At 39.8% G+C, this 21096-nt stretch overlaps 1 protein-coding gene across 1 annotated transcript in view; it reads right to left on the bottom strand.

The window, feature by feature from the left end:
* Positions 1-1254: 1254 nt before the first annotated feature.
* MAP6 (microtubule associated protein 6) overlaps positions 1255-21096 on the bottom strand; it is a 72216-nt gene continuing 52374 nt past the window's right edge. The window contains 5 exon segments of the mRNA XM_043994153.1: positions 1255-5513; positions 5515-5579; positions 5582-5646; positions 5648-5676; positions 12397-12598. Coding sequence (XP_043850088.1) covers positions 5472-5513; positions 5515-5579; positions 5582-5646; positions 5648-5676; positions 12397-12598 — 403 coding nt within the window. The 3' untranslated portion in view covers positions 1255-5471.

Here is a 21096-nt window from a genome sequence, read left to right on the forward strand (position 1 = left end):
ATCTCATAGAACAAAAGCTTGCCATGAAAATACCTTCTATTTCTCTAGGATATATATATGTATGTGTGTATATGTGTATGTATATATGCATACACACACATACACACACGTACACTATATATACACATATATACACAAATATGTACAATATATATATATCTATATATATAGATATATATATATATATAGTCATAGACAAAGAACTTTCCTCATAATACCTCCATCAGGTAGGTTGTTTTGGATATTATTTTTCCTGTTTTACAGATGAGGCAGCTGAGGCTTATAGAGAAAAGTGGCATGTTCTGTTCCCAATCCCCCTTATTGCTAGTGCCTTCTCTTTAAGAAGTACTTTCACCCCAGAAAAAAAAAGAGTATTTCCATTGTAGCCTGTCTATATCTTGTTTATATATCATTGTTTGCAAGTTGTCTCTTCTATTGGGTAGTGAACTTCTTGACAGCATGGACTGGTTTTTTGCCTTTCTTTATACCCCTAGTGCTTAGCACAGTGCCTGGCACAGAGTAGGTGCTTAATAAATGCTTGCTGACTTGTGCATGGTCACATGGCTAGTAAGTGACTGAAGTGGGACCTAGGTCCAAGTCTTCCATCATACAAGTCCAGTGGTCCCATTTCACTCCACTGAGTTGACTCTCAGTCAAGACTTGACATTTCAGATACCCTAAGTATGCAAGGAATCAGTCATACTGGGAGGCAATGTGATATAATGGAAAGAGAACCACTGCATGCAGAAATCCTAGGCTTAATTGATGATCCTGGCAAGTGATTTGCTATTTCGGAGTTTCAGCTTTTTTTAAATCTGTAAAAACTGGCATAATCTCCCATGTGCTACCTACCTCATAGACCTGTTGTAGAGAAAGCTTTTGATAAATCTTAAGGTTTACAACACCTTAGCATGCAGCATGGTGATGATGAAAGTAGTCATTCCTTCACCAATATTTGAAATAAAAAAAAAAATATCACACTACCTGGTCTGGTCAGTGGCCTCAGGGTCCATCTTCATCTTCCCAACATAGAGTTAATTCGTACAGCATATGTTTAGGATTTGGGTGTCAATCTACAAAAGGCAAACTGAATTATGGTGAACCCTGTCAACATGACCCACCACAGCCCACGCTGTGAGATAGGGCTCAAACAGAGAAGGTTGGAAGCTCCTTCACTTACCCACTGCATCTCATCAACGAAACAAGATCAAGAAAAATGGTATTTGTCTTTAGCATTTATTTATCATTGGGGGAAAAAAACGGTGTATGTGTGTATGGTGGTTGTTGTTTTTTTTTTTTTGAGCAAGCAAAGACCACAAGCACGTCACAATCAATTGGCTATACATGGGTACTTTGTGTCATTCTCCTACTAACAGCAAGGACAGAAGGCTCAAGCACAGTACATAGATAATCCATGAGAGGTGACAAAACCCAGGCCACAAAATAGTAATTAGATGCTTCGGATCTGGCGCAACAAGGCACAAGTCCAGGAAGTCTGATGAGAAGAATGCCAGCAAACAAACCACAGGTAAGCAAGAGCATGGATTTTTATTCAGCAAACTCTCAGGACAAACAAAAGAACAGCTTGAGCATGATGTTGCAAAGAGAGGTAGCGGGTACAAGGACAAAATCCAAAATGGTAGGAAGCAGGTGGCCAAAGCACCTCCATTTTTCATAAGGAGGAGATAGTACATTTTACATGAAACCCACATTTATTATCCAGATTGGGAATTAAGCTGGAGCAGAATCTGCTTGGTTGGAGTCATACTTAACACTTGAAGGATATATGATTTCATTGGTATGTGTGTTCCCTAAGTAAGACAGACTGCAACCCCTCCACACTTTAGCAGACTCTTTCATGAGTTGCTGTGGCCAAGAAAATTCATCATCTGGTGGCCAGACTTCTGGTGAGTTATATTTGGAAATGGGAAAAAAGAAGCGGGAAACTGTTTTCCAAAGAAGCCCAAGAGTCAAAGGAAAACTAAATGGCATGCAGTAGGTGCTTAATAAATGCTTGCTGAATGTTGACTAAATGAATGAATGAATGAGCATTCTTGATGAGACTCCTATATTTATGTGGCTTTTTAAGGATGGATGGCCTACCTCCATATACTAGTCTGCTGGCTCCCTCCTCCCTGGCCAGTCACAGTACACACTTGCTTCAGGCTATCATCACCTGGACTTCCTAGATCAAATACCTTGGGGTTCTGTCCTGGAAGGCCAGGGCCTGAATGTAGACTAGACTATGTGTGGTATCCTTCTCTAAATTCAGTGACGAGAAGTCAAATTCTATCCCTCATGCGTGTGGAGCTGCAGAAGACATCTGTAGCTTCAGGCCGAACTGCAGAGTGCTTCTGTATGTGTGAGAACATAACTACAAGACATTTTAAACCATGCCACTGTGTAGAGTGACTTCCACAAATATGACTATTTTGTGTGACTATGTAATAACAATATCATTAATTCACACGGACAAAGTACCATGTGACCCCAGATAAATTGCTTAACCTCACTGGGCCTTAGTTTCTTCATCAGTAAGATGGGATGGAGGTTTGCAAACCATAAGGTGCCACAAAAATGTTGGTTATTGTTTAAGGTTTGCAAAGCACTTTCATAATGGTGGTACTCCTGTGAGGCAGATTATTACTCCTATTTTGTAGATGATGAAACAGGTCCCAAGAGAGAAGGTAATTTGCTCAGGGCCACACTGCTAGTAAATATTAGAGTTGGTGTATGAACTCAGTCTCCTCACTTCAAGACTAGAGCTCCTGCTGTTATATGACAGACACCACATAGGCAATGGATGTTGAGTGCCTGGCCCAAAGTCATTTGGTCAGAAAAGTTCTCAAAATGGTACCTGCTACTGGGTACACAGAACCACCATATGGTAGCAAGAATGGGGCCTATTGGTTTTTTTTGTGTTTTTTTTTGGGGGGGGGGGTGAGGCAATTGTGGGTTAAGTGACTTGCCCAGGGTCATTACAGCTAGTAAGTATCAAATGTCTGAGGCTGGCTTTGAACTCAGGTCCTCCTGAATCCAGGGCCAGTGCTCTATCCACTGTGCCACCTAGCTGCCCCAATGGGGCCTATTGTTTAAAAATCTTCTGTGTTATCTATATTTCTAAATATCAACTTGATATGCTCTAAATTTTTAAAGGAATTAAAGATGAGCCGAAAAGAATTTATATGATTGTGTTGCACCTAAAATCCAAACCATAGCTAGGGTTGACCTGTGATAAGAATGCTGAGTTCCAGAAAGAGCAATGGAAAATATGAACAGATGTCAAGATTATCTGGTTCTCTTTTAAACAATAATTTCTGCTTAATGTCAAGTTTAGCAACCTTACAGCTGAGATTTGGACTTTATCCATAATACATTTTCAAACAAACTTTCTTAGGTAGGAACGACTAAGAGTTAATGGCCTGATTTTGACCAATTTTGCTTATTTTCTACAGCTTTTTTATCTACCTCACAGTTCTATATCCTGAGATAAAGGTGGGTCTGATGGGTCTGACAGGCACTGGTAAGTGCCACTAGGTATTTTAAGTGCTTAGTTAATTTGTGAGGAATTGGACAGTCAGACTTATCCTGACCCATGTACAGGCAAGTGTAACCGGAGGCTACTGTCCTTAAGGTCAAGAATTCCATAGAGCTTCGTGAAGGGTCCACTTGCTTGAAACAGGAAGAACCCAAGGGCATATGTGAAATGAGAAACTGTGAGGCCTTTATTCTACTTCCATTAAGACTTATCTAAGCTTCCCTCATTTCCAAGAAAGGACAAAACACAGAACAACCAATAGCTGATGCTTGCTGTCAAGCAATGTCAAGGTACTTTTCTTGGTTTGGGAATATTGAAGATAACTATGGGTGAGATCAGTGTTGGGGGGGGGTCCATGAAGCATGCGTGTCAGAATGGGTTATGTCCTCAAGTGGTCCCAAAGCCTTGTTTTCCTGGGTGATTTCCACAGTGCCCTCCTAAATACAAAAGGGATTTTCACATTGACATCCTAACTAATTCATACTCTAAAGCTAAGCTTGGGAATGATTCCCATTGTGACACTCAACATGTGACCCTGAGACCTGGGCCACAAGCCATACAGACACATTACACTATACACCAAGCTCTTCACTGGGTGTTATTTAGGTCCCAAACTTTTGCTAACCAGTTTTAGTCATACAACTCTCCACCTCCAACTAAATCCTAGAAACTTTCTTACAAAGTGATGTTTTCAGCAACCTCTGTCCTTCTCTGAGGAAGGGAGAAGAGTTCAGAAAGGAGGAAAATGTAAAAGAAATCTTACAAATCTTATTACTATCTCTCCTTTATATCCTGCCTTTTTCTAAGAGGCTCAATGATAACAACTTTCTAAAGGCTCGATAGCAATGACTTGGGGATTCTTCTTTCAGTTTCATTACCTTGTCTTGTCTACAAAGTCTGAGACACTGAGCAAAATGATATCCAGTCACTGGGGCAAACATCTGCTTCCATCTTGTGCTCCCTGGTGAACAGATCCTGACTCTAGGACATTCCTCAGACATTCCTATAATTGGCTCCGTGTGGACATTTAGCACATTGTTAATGGAACCAGAATTTCAAGGGTAGTTACTGGAAACAGACATAGTTCTTCTCATGGAGCTGTCTTTCTATAAAAACACAATAAAACCCTGACAGTTGTGACTAATTTAGTTTTTATCTACATTAAGGCCAAGATCATTCATTATATTTCCACAATCAATTACTGACATTTTGGGCAGCATGATAATAATTTGAATTTGAAAAATGAAAACATTGCCTTCCATGAAAGACCCCGAAAATAAGCATGAGGAGTTTCTGTGGATACTCTGAAGCAGCACCAGGAGATTTCCATGAAAGTCAAGAAGACCCCATGAAAAATCGGTAAATTTTAAGGAATCATAGGAAGTCATACCCTTAAGGGCTCATAGAAATCATCTACTCTAGCTCCTTATTTAACATATGGAGCTCTAAAAGAATAAATGAATGCCCAACCTCACAATGGAACCAGGACTCAATCCAGACCATGATTATATCAATGGCACCATGCCTCTGTGTCCTGTCTCCAATATCTTTCTCAGCCTTCCCTTCTAATTCCCACTCCCAACAGGGGTGGAAAGTGAGCCAGGTACTGCCATGGATAGGCACCGTGCAGGTAACTGGAGCCCCGGCCTCCCTCTCTTCTGGTCCCTGTAGGTTTAGCGTGGGTTGGAGTGCTGAAGCATGATGGAATTATGATCTTAGCAATGACGCTTTCTAGCCAGCCATGGAAAAAAGAAACCAACAACCCTCCCCAGCCTCTCCCTCCCCCAAAAGCTTCTAACAGGTTTATAACCAGAGCAGATTAGAAGCTCTAATTCATTTTGTGGGCCTTTATTTAAAAAAAAAAGAAAATAATAAAACCAACAAAAAACCGAAAGGAAAGAAGAGGGGGAAGGAAGGAAGGGTGCAAGGAAATTTACTCTTTTGCCTCAGCCAGTTTATTGTTCATCTCTTTACTTTTGCTCCCTGTCCTGGGACCCGGACCCGCTGGCTCCGCTCGCTGTTGGGCCCTTTTTCTTAGTGTTCGGCCAGATGTCAGCTGCTTCTCTTTGGCCTTTTTCAGCGGTTTATGGCTTGTCGGGGTCTTTTTGGTTTGGGGTCGGCACGCTGGGCTTCTCCACCTGAATGGGTTTAATAAGCAAATCACATACCACAGAGACATGGAAACACAGAAACATGGAAGAGAAGGCAGGAAAATGGATTGAGAGGAAAGACATTAGATTTATAATTCCCCTTTTACCTCGTGCCTCCTGCCCCCCCTCCCCATTAGTCATGACAAGGTGTCTAGACTTTTTTCAAGAAGAATCTGGAGAAACAGTAACAATAGTTGACATTTACATAGCATTTTATAATCGATAATATACTTTGTTATGAACAACAGTGTGAGCTAAGTAGTACAGGGTTTGTACCCATTTTACAGATGAGGGAACTGAGGCTGGGAGTGTCTATCAAAGTGACTAGGGCCACATCTTTCAGCATTAGGTGAAACATATTGCCCGAGGATGCCTATCTTAGTAAGACAAATGCAGAATGTAGTATATCAGAGGCAGGGCTCCCTAAGCTAGGCATCCATGATTTTGGACCACACACTGACCTGATTCAGCTGCTTTAGGATGGGGTATTGCCACACACAACAATCATCATCATTGTCATCATTACCATCAGCACCACCACCACCACCACCACCACCACCACCATAGTGCCCATTTCTAGAGGGCATTAATATTGATAAGGCATTTTCCTCCCTGTTAGTTTCTGCATCTGGTGAGTTCTAGGAGGGACTTCAGGGGACAGTATGCCCATGGGCATTTGGCTAAATAGTGGCAGAAGCAAGGCATGACCTTGGTTTCCTTACTGAGTCAAATGCTCTGTTCATTGTAGCGATCAGCCTCTTTGAGGTTCCCCCATCTCTAGAGTTGGCCCTTCAGTACAATATACAATACCAGGATTTGACATTTTGGTTTCGAGGATCTGACAAACAGCTGTGGACAGTAAGCAAAAGCTTCTAGAGGCAAAGTTTCTGAAGTCAGAAGAACTGGATTAAAATCCTGTCCGCAAGAGTGACTTAAAACTTCCCTTGGCCTCCATTCCCTTGTGCATAAATAAACATAACAGCAGATGCCTACCTCACAGGGATGTTCTGAGGAGAAGATTTTACAAATCTTAAATTCACCTGAAATGTGAGCTATTGTTTTGGCATATATTTTTATTTATTTATTTATTTATTTATTCATTCATTCATTCATTCATTCATTCATTCATTCATTTATTTATTTATTTTTGTTTGTTTAAAAAAAAATTTTTTTAGGGGCAATGAGGGTTAAGTGACTTGCCCAGGGTCACACAGCTAGTAAGTGTCAAATGTCTGAGGCTGGATTTGAACTCAGGCCCTCCTGAATCCAAGGCCAGTGCTTTATCCACAGCGTCACCTAGCCGCCCTCTTGGCATATATTTTAAAAAAAAGAATGAGCTTACAACTGTTGATGAAGAACCTACACAACATTAAACTACATTCTCCCATAGTCAACTTTATTTTATGATCAGAAGATGAGTTGGAGTCTTGGCTTGGTCAGGTAACATGATTTATACTCCCTACTTCATACGGTGGTTGTGAAGAAAATGCTTTGTAAGTGTAAAGCATTACAGAAATGAGAGCAGGTATTATATGATCATTTTACATATTTGTAATCGAGATATATGTGCACATATCTCGATTACAATTATGTAAAAAGTCATATATATGTATATATTGTGTCATAAATATGTATATATATCAATTACAATTATGTGAAAAGTCATATATGTATATATTATATCATAAATTATGTCATACATGCATATATCGATTACAATTATGTAAAAGTCATATATGTATATATTATATCATAAATTATGTCATATATATGTATATATCTCGATTACAATTATGTAAGAAATACATATGTATATGTGTGTGTGCTGTTCGTCCTTCCTTTTCAAAGAGGACTGATGATCTCATGGATGATGTCTTCACTTGTGTGTGAATCGGATTTAAGTGAAGCAGAGTTGCACAAAGTCTTCAGCCTCACTCTCTGTCTCAGAGTCATCAAAGTCCAATGGGAGGACAAAAGTGAAGACAACTGGTGCTGGCCCAGAATGCAGTGGACGACCTTGGCATCTTTGATGCCCGACCAAGCTCTAAGTGCTTCACAGGGCCTGTATCTCCATTGAAGGAAGAGAGGATATTTAGCTTGAATAGGAGAAAACAGGGAGGGACATGATCACTGTCTTCAAGTATCTGGAGCTCTCAGGATGAAAAAGGATTTGATTTGTCTGGCATGGCCCTCAGTAGCAGAACTACAACCAAAGAGAGGAAGATACAGGGAGGCAGATTTTGCCTCAGTTGAAGAAAAATTTCCCACAAATGAGAGTTATTTCATAATGGAGTCCTTTTCTCCTCTCCGATCTCTAGGATACAGGCACAGTAGCTAGGTCAAAGTTACAATTTAGTTAACTTTGGGCCATAGTTCCAAATTGTTTTCCAATTCACAGCTTTCCCAACAGTGCATTAGTGTGCCTTGCTTTCCCACAGCCCCTCCTTTATTTGTCAGCTTTGCCAATCTGATTTGCATTTCTCTAGTTGTTTGTGATTTGGGGTATATTTCCATATGGCTATTGATAGCTTGAATTTCCTCCCTTGAGAACTGCCTATTCACATCCTTTGACCATTTATTGATTGGAAGAATAACTATTATTTCTATAAATCTGAATCAGTTTACTATGTATGTTAGTAATCAGAGCTTTATCAGAGAAACTTGATGCTTAAGGGTTTTTTCCTCCACTTAACTATTTGCCTTCTAATCTTAGCTATATTCTTTTAAATTTAAAACCTTTTTCATTTTCTGTAATAAAAATTGTCCATTTTATCTTCTGTGATCCTCACCATCCCTTGCTTGGTCATGACCTCTTCTTCTAGCTATTGATCTGAAAGCTAATTTCTTCTTTACTTAATATGTTTATGATGTAACCCATTAAATCTAAGTCATTTAGAACTTATTTTGGTACGTGGTATGAGAAGGTGGTTTATATCTAGTTTTTGCAAGGCCGCTTCCAATTTCCCCAGAAGTTTTCGTCAAATCATAAGTTGTTTCCCCAGTAACTGAGGTCTTTAGGTTTATCACACTACTGTGTTTATCATATTATTGCATCTATTTGTTTCTGTAAGTTGTGTAACTAATTTGTTTCTCTGATTTACCTCTCTATTTTTTGATCAGTACTAAGCTGTTTTGATGATTACTGCTTTGTAGTATAGAGATCTGATATTGCTAGGCCTTCTTTTTCCCCACTTTCCTCCTCACTATTTCCAGTCAATATTTTTGACCTTTGGTTCTTCCATATGAATTCCATTATTTTTTATTAGCTCTACAAAGTAATCCTTTGGTAGTTTCATTGGCATGGCACTAAGGCGGTTAATTTATGTAATATTGTCCTTTTTTCTTATATTGGTTTAGTATAGCCATGAACAGTCAACATTTCTCTAATTATTTAGGTCTATCCTTATTACTGTAAAGACTGTTTTATAGTTATATTTGTGTATTTCTTGTGTGTGACAAGGTATACTCCAAAACATTGTATATACAATGCTATAAATACTAGACTCTATAGTTAAAAAAAGAAATTTCTTTATTTATTCCCAATAGGTTTTGTTGGTAATATACATAAATGTTGGTAATTTATGCAGATTTATTTTTTATCAACTCTGCTGAAGCTATTTATTAATTTGACTAATTACTACCTGACTCTAGGATTCTCTAAGTAAACCATCATTTTATCTACAAAAGTGATAATTTCGTTTCTTCTTTGCCTATATCATGATAGCTAGCATTTCTAGTACTATATCTAGTTGTAGTAGTGACAATGAACATCCTTGCTTAACCCCTGGAAGGGACTTTGTCTATCTAGCTCCATTATATATAATGCCTGCTCTTGGTTTTACCTTGATACTACTTACCATATTAAGGGCTTGTCCCCATTATAATCTGGCCAGGCCCATGTGGGTGTGGGGGACCTATTCGGGGAGGCTTAGTTACTTTGTTTCAATAAATGTTCCCTGTGGTCAGAATTCCTCTTGTTTGTTCAATTATCTCCCAAAGTGCACACCCATCTTCTCTTAGGCTTTTCAAGCTTACATTTTTTTCAGTCTGACCATAATGAAGCAAAGACAGGGTTATGAAAACCCCAAATCACAATTAATTCCTTACATATTGTTGTGTACTGTGTGCCCCCCGACCTTCTTTGTTTTTTAGAAGTACTATTTCATTCTCTCCTTTTATTTCTCATGACTACAGAGCAATCCTGGTTATTTGAATTGGTGTTCAACTTCACAGTTAGGTCTTTCTTTTGGCTGCTTGCAAAATGTGTTGTTCATTTAGCCATTACATGCCTTGGAGTTTTGGACATGGGTTTTTTTCTCCAGCACCAACATATAGATAGATTTGTTCTAGTGCTACTCTGTTGTCTTCATTCAACTGTTCTGCTCAGTTTTCTATTTTTTTTCTCACCATATTATGGGTTTTGTGATATCATGTTTTTTTTCCCTGAGAGAACTATGATCTTTATGCTCTCTTTGTGCCTACTGTCAGTTCCTTTGGCTTGTAGAGAATTCATGTTCTCTCAAAATTGTTGTTATTGCTTTTCTTTTGCAAAATTGTCTTCTGTATTTTGCATTTTGATGATTCAAATATGCCATTCTTTCAGAGTCTCTAATTCTGTGGAGCTTCTCTACTGTGTCTTCTAACTTCTGTACCTTGTTTTTAAAGAATGTTCCAGTCTGAGAGCTTTGATTTGTAACCTAATTTAATTCCTAAGGCCTCTTTTAAACGTTTTACTTATATTTTGAACCACTCTGGAGTTTCTTGTCATTTCATGACCTCTGGGGAATTCACATAATTTTCTTTTTCCTTGAGGGTTTTTGATGAACTTTCCTTTGTAGTGTGGTAATTTTCCCTATTGTATCTGGGCTCTCTTTGAATTCTGTTTTGTCTTTATGAGCTCCTCAGTTGGTTAATCTGCTGGTGAGTCAGGTTTATACCAACTTCTTCCTTGGGACTTTTGGTCTTTCAGCCTTTCTCCTGTGTTCCTACTTCCTTGTTTCTGTTTTCTTCCCTCACTCTTCAGCCTCTACCCTTTCTATTTCTTCATAGGTTGGATGTCCTTAGCCTCCTAGTATCAGGGGTGTGCCCGAGGCCCTGCTCAGAATGAACTTTAAGACACAAGACTGGCTCTAGCTGTACATCCATTCCCCTTTCCACAGCCCCAGTTCTTTACCCCTCCCTCTGGCTGTCCACTGACCACATCTTTACTATGACGGTCCCTCCTCCCACTTCCCACCCCTAACCCTCAATCAGTCATTCTTACATTCCTTTGGGCAAGTGCCTGCCTTCTCTTGTATGATGTTGTGGGGATAATTTAGGCCAAGTCATTGATGTGGAATGCCTGGGCAGGGACCTTTGTGAATAACCCCTGAAGTCCATGAGACTGCACAAGCTGCATATACATTACATGGGTGGCCACTATGGAATGGGGATATTGAATGGGGCCTTAAAGTATTTCCATTGTCCAGTGTTATTTCATGAGGTTATTTTTTACCTTGTATAATATATCTTCTTACCTTGTGGATTCAGCTCTAGCTAATATACAGTATATCTGTCACATAATTCCTTTTTCTGAGGACTCTGAATCTATGGAAAACCACTATTCCACCGTTTTGCAATGGGCGGGGGTAGGGGGGGACCCTTTTAAAAGGATCCTTGTACAGCTTGGTCTCCAGCCTCATTCTTCATTCTGGCTGGGCTCAATTTGTTACTGTCCCTACCAAGATGTGTCATTTTGTGATAGGAGAAGCACAACGCTACCTAGAGCATAATACTACCGACAGTGAGATAGGGAATGCAATGCAGGTCAAATTTCAGGACTGGAGATCCCATTACAATGAGAATGTCTGTATGATTAAATCATTTCATATAAGTAATATTCAAGATGATTACAGCATAGCAGCAAAAGCTTAAAAGTCCCTTGTGGATCTTTGTAACTGAATTTGATATATATGCTGTTCAGTTTAGATGGAATGAAATCAGTATCGTTGGGGGGCGGGTCTGGGTCTGGGTCTGGGTCTGGCGTTAGTATAATTGGGGAGCCAGGAGAGTAGGATTATGGGAAAGGGAATGTTACAACTGTGGCCAAGACCTCTAATGAAGGTGTCGCCTTCCCAGGCCAGGGAGTCCTCTACTATACTGGGTCTCATACTGGGACTATAGTGGCAGAGGCAAGGATTAAGAATGGCAGGTGAGACCTCATTGTAGTGGAGTACCATGAGTTCTTAGGAGTCTGGGGAGCTGGGGGCCATTCCTTGTGCACCTAAATCTGTGCTCCCTTGAGAACAGAGAGAATGGTGCATTGGACTCGACTGGCAGGACATCCAGAACATATAAAAGAGCTAGAAGGTCAGTAAGTACTAGACTTGGATTCAGAAGACCCGGGTTTAAATACTGCCACAGACATTTGCCAGCTGTGTAATCTCAGGGAAGTACCTTCACTTTGTCATAAATACCACATCCTCCTTTGCATAACGGGCCTAACAACACTTGTACTTTTTACCTCACAGGGTAGTTTAGAAAGCACCTGGAAGATCTTAAAGTGCTAAATAAGTGTGAGCTGTTCCTATCATTATCATCATTCTAGCTGCATCTTCGCAACCCCTTTTGAGCCCTTCTCTATCCTTTAGGGTGGGCCTGTCCTTGTGCCCCCAGAGTACAGGGAAGGGTAAGTGTGCTCCTCCATGTGGACCCGGCTACGCAGCTCACCTTGGATGGTTCGCTGTAGAGGCTGCGGATTCTTCGGCGATCAATGACTTTATTGTCAGCTGGTGTGGGCTTGTTTGGCTCACCCTTGAACTGGGCGCTGTAGCTGGTCTCATGAAGCATCTTGTCCTCCGGGGGCTTGTACTGGGACTTGGCGCGGATAGGTTTCACAGGCTTAACATCCGTCCATGCTCTGAATTCATTTCTGCAAATCAAAACACACACACACACACACACACACACAGACATGAAACAAATTTGTAGCTAGACATTTGGAGAGTAAAGCAGAGCAAAGAGTGCTCAGAATCACTTAATCTTGGAGGAGGAAAGGCCTTATGGGTCACTCTGGCCAGCCTCCTATTTCGTGCATGAATTCTTCCTGTTGTGTCCTTGGTGCGTGGCTGCCCATTCTCTGCTTCGATATTTCCTATGGGAAGGCATAACTTTTTCATGGGGCAGCCTATGCTACTGTTGTACAACTCCAATTCTTAGGGTATTGGGCCAAAATTTGCCTTCCCATCACCTGTCACTATTGGCCACTAGTTCTTCCCACTAGAGCCACACAGGAAAAGCCTAATTGCTCTTCCTCATGGTTGAAGAGAGTCATGGTGCCTCCCATAAGTCTTTCCCTCTTCCAGGTTAATATTCCCAGTTCCTTCTACCAATCCTCCTCGAGCATGATTTCAAGTCCCCTGCACCTCCTGGTAACCCTCCTCTGAAAGTGTTCCAGCTTGTCAATGTTCTTCTTTATATGTGGCACCCTTCTTGAAAATCCACTGATCACCTCCAAAAAGAGATCCCAAAAGGAAAACTCCTAGGAATATTATAGCCAAATTCCAGAGCTCTCAGGTCAAGGAAAAAATATTGCGAGCTGCCAAAAAGAAAGAATTCAAGTACTGTGGAGCCCCAATAAGGATAACACAAGATCTAGCAGCTTCTACATTAAAGAACTGGAGGGCATGGAATATGATATTCCAGAGGGCAAAGGAATTGGGATTACAACCAAGAATAACCTACCCAGCAAAACTGATCATAATCTTTCAGAGAAAAAATGGGACTTTAATGAAAAAGAAGACTTTCAGGTATTCATGATGAAAAGACCTGAACTGAATGGCAAATTTGACTTTCAAATACAAGACCCTAGAGAACCATTAAAAAAAAATTAGAGTTGGGGGTCATACCTGGGGTAGTGCAGGGGGTGACTGTTTTGAGTCTGAGGCTGGGTTTTGGCTGGGGTCCCCTTGGGTCCAGGGTGGATGCTTTGTCCAATGTGTCACCTAGCTGCCCCATGATGACATCCTTAGGGTTAAATTGAGGGGTGAGGGGAATGCACTGGGGGAAGGGGAAGGGCAGAGGTGAAATCCTACATGAAAAAAATAGGAAAAGGCTTATGGAGTGGGGGAAGAGATGGGGGAGGAACAGGGCAATAAATGAATTTTACACTTTATCAGAAAAGGCTTAAAGACCTTAAACTCATCAGAGTTGCCTCAAGGAGGGACTAACACACACACCCAACTGGGTGGAGTAATCTATTTAATCTGGGCAGTAAATGAGCCTAACACTCATCAGAATTGGCTCAAGGAGGGAATAATTTACACACTCAATTGGGTAGAGTAATCTCTCTAACCCTGCAGGAAAATAGGAGGGGAAGGGGATAAAGAGAGAGAAGGGCAAAAGAAGGAAGGGAAGAGTGGGGGAGGTGACAGACAGAAGCAAATCCCTTTTGAAGAGGGATAGGATGAAAGAAGATGGATAACAGGATAAATATCATGGGGAAGGGAATAAGATGGAAGGGAAACAGTTAACAATAGTAATCATGAAAAAGAGAAAAGGGGGGAAATTGTACAAAAAATATTTATAGCAACTCTTGGTGGTGGCTAAGAATTGAGAATCAAGGGAATGTCCATCAATTGAGGAATGACAGAAGAAGCTGTGCTATATGATTGTGGTGGAATGGTCTTGTGCTATAGGAAATGACAAAAACCTGGAAAGACTCATGAACTGATGTATAGTGAAGTGAGCAGAGCTGGAAGGACATTGTGCATAGTGACAGCAGTATTGTTCAATGAGCAATTGTGAATGAAAACTACTCTCAGCAATGCAGTGATCCAAGACAATCCCAAGGGACTCATGATGAAGCTTCCTATTCACCTCCATAGAAAGAACTGATAAAAAGAGCACTCGTGGATGGGGGGGGAGGAAAGTAAGGGAGGGAGGGAGAAAAATTTGGAACTCTAAATCTTATGAAAATGAATGTTGAAAACTACCCTTACATGTAACTGGAAAAATAAAATAAATGTTTGTTGCTAAAATAATAAAATAAAGAAAGCTGTTTATGATCTAAGGACAAAGGTACCACTTAGTACCATGTTTATTGTTATATATTAAGAATGTGTGAGTAGCTAACAGATACTATCACTTTGCCATGTACAAAATCCTTCACATACATTCTCTCATTGGATCCTCACATACAGCCTTGTGAGGTATATATATACTTTAAGTACTATTCTCCCTATCTTATTGATGAGGAAAATTAGGCTCACTGTGGTTAAGTGACTTGCCGAAGCTCATATAGTTAACAGGGCAACAAGAAGGTGGAGAGGAGGGAAGAATGGGTGGAAAACGTGAATTGTTATCATGAGGATGTATTTTTCCTGAAATTAAGGGAGAGAGAGGAGTAGCTAAGTGGCACAGTACATAAGAGTGCCAGGCCTGAAATCAGGAAGACTGATCCTCCTGAGTTCAAATCTGGCCCTGGGCAAGTCACTTCACTCTGTTTGCCTCAATTTCCTCATCTGTAAAATGAGCAGAAGAAAGAAATGGAAACCCACTCCAGTATCTCTGCCAAGAAAACCCTAAATGGGGTCATGAAGAATCATACACAACTGAAACAACTAAACAACTAAACAACAACAACAACAAAAAGCAGAAAAGGGATGGTAAATCTGATTTTTAAAATGCAATAGTAGGTGTTTCAAAGGGAAATAGAAGTGTTTACAAAATAAACAAAAGAAAAAAGAAAGGAAAAAAAACAGATAGTAAAGATTGTGTTTAATTATAGGATCTTTATTTCTGTACCATAGTTTTAAATACAGGATTGACTGGTTCTTTACCAGGGACGAACTGGTCAAACAAAGACCAGTAGAAATGTATGTGGAGCAAACTAGATCTCATAAAGCAGGGGCCCTTAACCTGGGGTCTGTGAACCTGTTTAAACTGTTTCTTTCATAACTTTATTTCAATAGAATCTGTTTTCTTTGAAATCTTATGTATTTTATTTTGTGCATTTAAAAACACCATTCTCAGAAGAAGGCCATAGGTTTCACCATCACACACACTCGCACACACCCACCCACCTACACACACACAATTTAAGAACTCATGCCATAGAGTGCAGCTACAATGTAGATTTTTTCACAGGATACAGAATCCAAGAAAGAAATCAGCAATAAAAACGATCATGTTGCATGGCATTACAGCACTTGCAAAGTGTGGCTAACAAGCAAGGCAAACTACTACCTTAAATCCTAATGTGAGGAGGCATATTTGAAATGCTTGTTCTAGCCATCACTGAGGGTAGGGAGAAAAGGATACATTAAAAAGATACCAGGAAGTAGTGAAGCAGCACTGGGAAATAAAAATATACAGTTATCTCTTCCATATTGCTGGGGTTAGGGGCATGGTGAGCTCATGATCTGGAAAATCCATGTAAAATTTTTTGGTCATACCTTCCTACCAAAGAAGTCTGAATTATTATGGTATTAAAAGATAAAATATGTTGATATCATATAACACTATATGTTTTATGCGTTTCTGAGTTTTTAAAGCTTTTCTGTGGCCTTCATGTGTCATCTGTGGCTTCTGCAAAACTCCTCCCAAATTCCCATTTAATTTCTTATGCTAACCTGCAAAATATGGAAATTGTGATGGGGAAAGTCACGATGTGGGAGGGATAGCTTATACTGCTTTGAGGAAATCTGTAATGGAGAAGAGGAAAGGAGGCTGTATTCCGACACCCCCAAAACAGAACTCCTCTTTTCCCCCAAATCTACACTTCCCTATTTCTGTCAAGGTAGCACCATTGTTCTAGTTTCTCAGGTTCATATCTGTGGGGACCAGTTTTTAATTGGGGAGTGTTAGCTAAGCGGCTCGCTGCAATATTGGGGCAAGGAAGGAGACCGGCAGCCTCCCTCAAAACAGAACAAGATTTATTTGAACAAGAACGAACTTAAAAAAACAACAACAAAAAGGATCAGTAAGATCAAGGGAAAGGAAATAAAATGGGGAAAGGGAAATTATAATACCTGAAAAAATACCACTGCCCAGCTTCCACCTAGAATGCCCAATTCTCCTCCCCCAAACCTAGAAACACCCCACACAGCCCCAGCCAATGGGATGGCCACTCTGACAGTCACATGACTGCCCTCACTAGACTTCCAATCATTATAATTTTGCCAGGCCCGTGCAGGCGTTGGCGAGTGGTGATGACTAGAGGTGCCAGAGCCCTGGCAACAGCTACAACCAATGGGTGGAGCACCTTGCGGTTTGCAGAGCCCCAGGCCAGTGCGAACGAAGCATAAAAACCTCAAATAACAATTAATTCTTTACATATCCCTGACATTAATACTCAACTTTTCACTTTCCCTCATCTCACATATCTAATCAGTTACCAGATCTTACCATTTCACATTTCACAGTATCCATTTCTTTTTTGTTCTCATAGCCCCCACCTTGGATTATAACAAGTCTCCTGATTGATTTTCATGCCTATAAGCTCTTTTGTTTGGCATTTAAAAAACATATATTTTCCTCTTTCTCTTGCTCTCCTCCCCCATAACCCCCTTGAAAAAACAAGATCTGTTACAAATGTATAGTTATGCAAAACAAATTTCCACACTGCCATATTTTTTTAAAAATCCAATTTTGCACTGAGCCCCTCACTTCTTTATTAGGTGGGTGGCATTTTTCACCATGAGTCTTCTGGGATCATGGTTGGCCATTGTGTTGATCAGAGTTCCTTCAATGTTGTTTATCTTTGTAACATTGTTGTCACTGTATAAATTTTTCTCGTGGTTCTGCTTGCTTCACTCTGCATCAGATTTTTTAAAAACAATTTTTATTGCTCTTTTGCTTTTTACATCATCGTAGTGATACACCCAGTATCCTTTCTCTTCCTTTTCTAGTGATCCCCTAAAACAAATGGTATTTTTTAAGATTAAAAAAAGGGGGGGGATCAGCATTTTGATCAATACATTGAAAAACTCTGAAAATATTTTCAAGGTATATACTTGTGGACCTCCCACCTCTTCAAAAGGGTAGGTTTAGAGTGTCTTCTAATATCTCTCTTTTTATAAACATACTTCTTTATAATTTTGCAACATTTACTTTTTTTGTGAGGCAATTGGGGTTAAATGACTTGCCCAGGGTCACACAGCTAATAAGTGTCAAGTGTCTGGGGCCAAATTTGAACTCAGGTCCTCCTGACTCCAGGGCTGGTGCTCTATCCACTGCACCACCTAGCTGCCTGGCAACATTTACTTTTGATATTATGTGTGTGTCTCTGTTTGTGGTTATTCTTTCCCTTTGTATTACTGTGGTCACTATATATTTTGTTTTATTGGCTCTGCTTACTTCACTCTATATCCATTCATGTAGATCTTTCCATGCTTCCCTGTATTCATCACATTCATCTTTCTTACAGTTCCATAATATTCCATTACATTTATGTATGACAACTTATTTAGCCATTACCCAATCAATGGGCATCCACTTTGTTTCTAATTCTTTGTTATCACAAAAAGTGCTGCTATATTTTGATGTATATGGAGATTTTCTTTTTATCAAGGCCTTCTTTGGAAATAAACGCAGTAATGGAATCTCTGAATCAAAGGGTATGTATATTTTAGTCACTTTATTTGCATAATTCCAAACTGTTTTCCAAAACTGCAAACCGGATTCCCAGTTCCACTAAGAATGTAACAGTGATCTTATCTTCCCATGACATCTCCAAAATTTACTATTCCCATCCTTTTTCATCTTTTCTAATTATCGGTGTGTGAGGGGAAGCCTCTTATTTTTTAAAATAGTGATTTGAAGCATTCTTTCATGTTAATAGTTTGCCATTCCTCTTCTGAGAAGTATTTGTTCATATCCTTGGACCATTTATCTATCAGGGAATGGCTTTCTGCTTGCATACTTAATTATGTGAGATCTTTTTCCTTAATCTTTTTTTCCCTTTCTCTCTGCTCTCCCCTGAGTATATTCTTCTTCCTTTTCCTTCCCATTTTTCTTTTAAAATCACTAAGATAAAATCTAATTTGGATTCCCTCTATGTCCCCTGATGATGACAGAGTTCAAAGGAGACGCATAGATCATCTTCCTATACTAGAATGTAAATAGTTTATTCTTGTTTAGACCCTTACATTTGTTCACACATATTTACTTTTTTATAAAGCAGTGTCTCTTGATTTCTGTGTTTGTACTTCAAAGTTTCTGTGCATCTCTGGTCAGAATGCTTGAAATCTCTATTTCATCAAGGATTTATTTTTCTTTTTCTGTAGGATTATGCTCAGTTTTACTAGGTAAATTATTCCCAGTTGCAAGTCCATATTCTGTGCCTTCTGGAATATTGCATTCCAAGTTCTCCACTTCTTTATGGCTATGGCTGCCAAATCTTGTGCGAGCCTGATTGTAGCTCCTCAGTATTTGATATTTTTCTTTCTGGCTGCTTGTAGTGTTTTCTTCCTTGAAGTGGAAATTCTGGATTTTGTCTATAATGGTCCAGGGAGTTTTTATTTTCAAGTTTCTTTCAGTAGGTGACCAATGATTCCTTTTATTTCTATTTTGCCCTCTAGTTCTAAGCGATCTGGGCAGGTTTTTTTTTTTTAATACTTGAAATATGATGTCTAACTCTTTTTTGGGGGGAGGCAGGGTCGTATCTTTTAGTTGGTCTAATGATTCTTAAGTTATCTCTCCTCAATCTGTTCTCTAGGTTTCATTTTTTTAGCAGTGAGATTCTCTATTTTTTTTCTATTTTGGGGGAGATCTTTTGATTTTGTTTCAATATTTCTTCATGTCTCAGAGTCATTGGTTTTTATTTAATTGATTAATTTTCAGGGGATTTGTTGTTTGGGCAAAGTTTTGTATTTCTTTTGTCTAGATGTTATTTACCTTTCAAATTCTTTCTTTTGTAGTTCTTATTTCTCTTCTATTTTTTTTCCTCTAGTGCTTTCATTTAATTTATAAAACTGCCTTTTACCCCTTAAAAACCTCTTGCTTTATCTCTTCTAGGAATTCTCGTGAATTTGTGCCCAACTTGTGTTTTCCTTTGAGGCTTTCCTTGTAGATGTTTTGGAGACATTCTCTTTTATGGGTTTGTATCTTGAGAATCTCTGTCACCATAAGAGTTTTTATTGATGGGATCCTTTTTGGTTTGTTCTTTCTTCCAGTGTACACCCTGATTTCATATTCCAGGTAAGAGTCTGCATATTTCTAGAGGGAATGTCTGGTCCTGCTGCTTCTTTCCTTGGTTATTGAGTATGGTGGTATTTGAGGATTCCAGAGTCCACTCTAGCTGGCGATATGAAAGCTTTCAGTGTTCCAGAAGTGGTACTGATCTACAACAAAATCTGATAGTAGCCCTCCTAGTCTGAACTCTACAAGTTCCTGACTTGGTTTTGGGTCTGAGCAATACACTTATGGGATTACCCTATCTGGAATTCTAGTAGACTGTTGTAGGGACACAGTCACTATGAGCCAATTGGAAAACCCTGCTGGTTCAAAGTGACAGAATGGCAGGCTTCCATTTACACCAGGATTTCTGACCTTATTATTCCATTGTAGGCTTTAGACTGGGCTGGAGGCTGGAAATGAGAACCCATTCCACTCCTGTGGTTCAAGCCACACAGCTACTGCCTACTTCTAAACTTACTCCTTGCTCAGTACACAGACTATGGCCCATGAACACTGTTCACCCTGGAACACCATCTCTAGGTGCAGCACTTCTCCTCAGTACACCTTGAATCTGTGACCTAGAACCAGGAGTTAAGCAATAGAGCTAACAGTTGGCATCTGGTCCCATACCCTACACATGTTTAGGCCCCTCTATATTGGATAAGAGACTTCTTGCTTTGTGAAGTCTGTCCCTGATCTAGAAGGTTCTGTATGGCATGCTCCTGACCAGACCACCCCATTTTCTATAAACTCTATCTCCCTGGGCTAGAAATATGAGTCACTGATTTTTTTTCTTGGATTTGCCAATTAGGATTTTTGTTGTTGTTGCTAACAACACTAATTAGGGTTTGGTCTGGTGTATTTTTTAGATCTGAGCTCATTGTACTCCTTTTTGTTTTATTTTGCTGTTTTGGCTCAGCCTTCTTTACCATTTAAAAACTTTCACAATCTAGCCCCAGCCAATATCTTGCTAGCCCCAGTTGACAGAAGTCCCCTTCCCATACTCTGTGGTATAGCCAAGCTGGCCTTCTCTCTTTTCCTCACATACTCCTCTCCTCTCTCAACTTTGAATCCCTCATTCCTTCACGATTAAGCTGAAGGCTGACCTTTGCCATGGGGCCTTTCCTGATCTTAACTGCCAATGCCCTCTCACCATATATTGTACTTGATCCATTGTATTCATTTTATATACATTTGTGTGTGTGTGTGTGTGTGTGTGTGTATATATACACATACATATATATATATGCA

The sequence above is a fragment of the Dromiciops gliroides genome, chromosome 3 (assembly GCF_019393635.1).
Source record: "Dromiciops gliroides isolate mDroGli1 chromosome 3, mDroGli1.pri, whole genome shotgun sequence".
Taxonomy (NCBI): domain Eukaryota; kingdom Metazoa; phylum Chordata; class Mammalia; order Microbiotheria; family Microbiotheriidae; genus Dromiciops; species Dromiciops gliroides.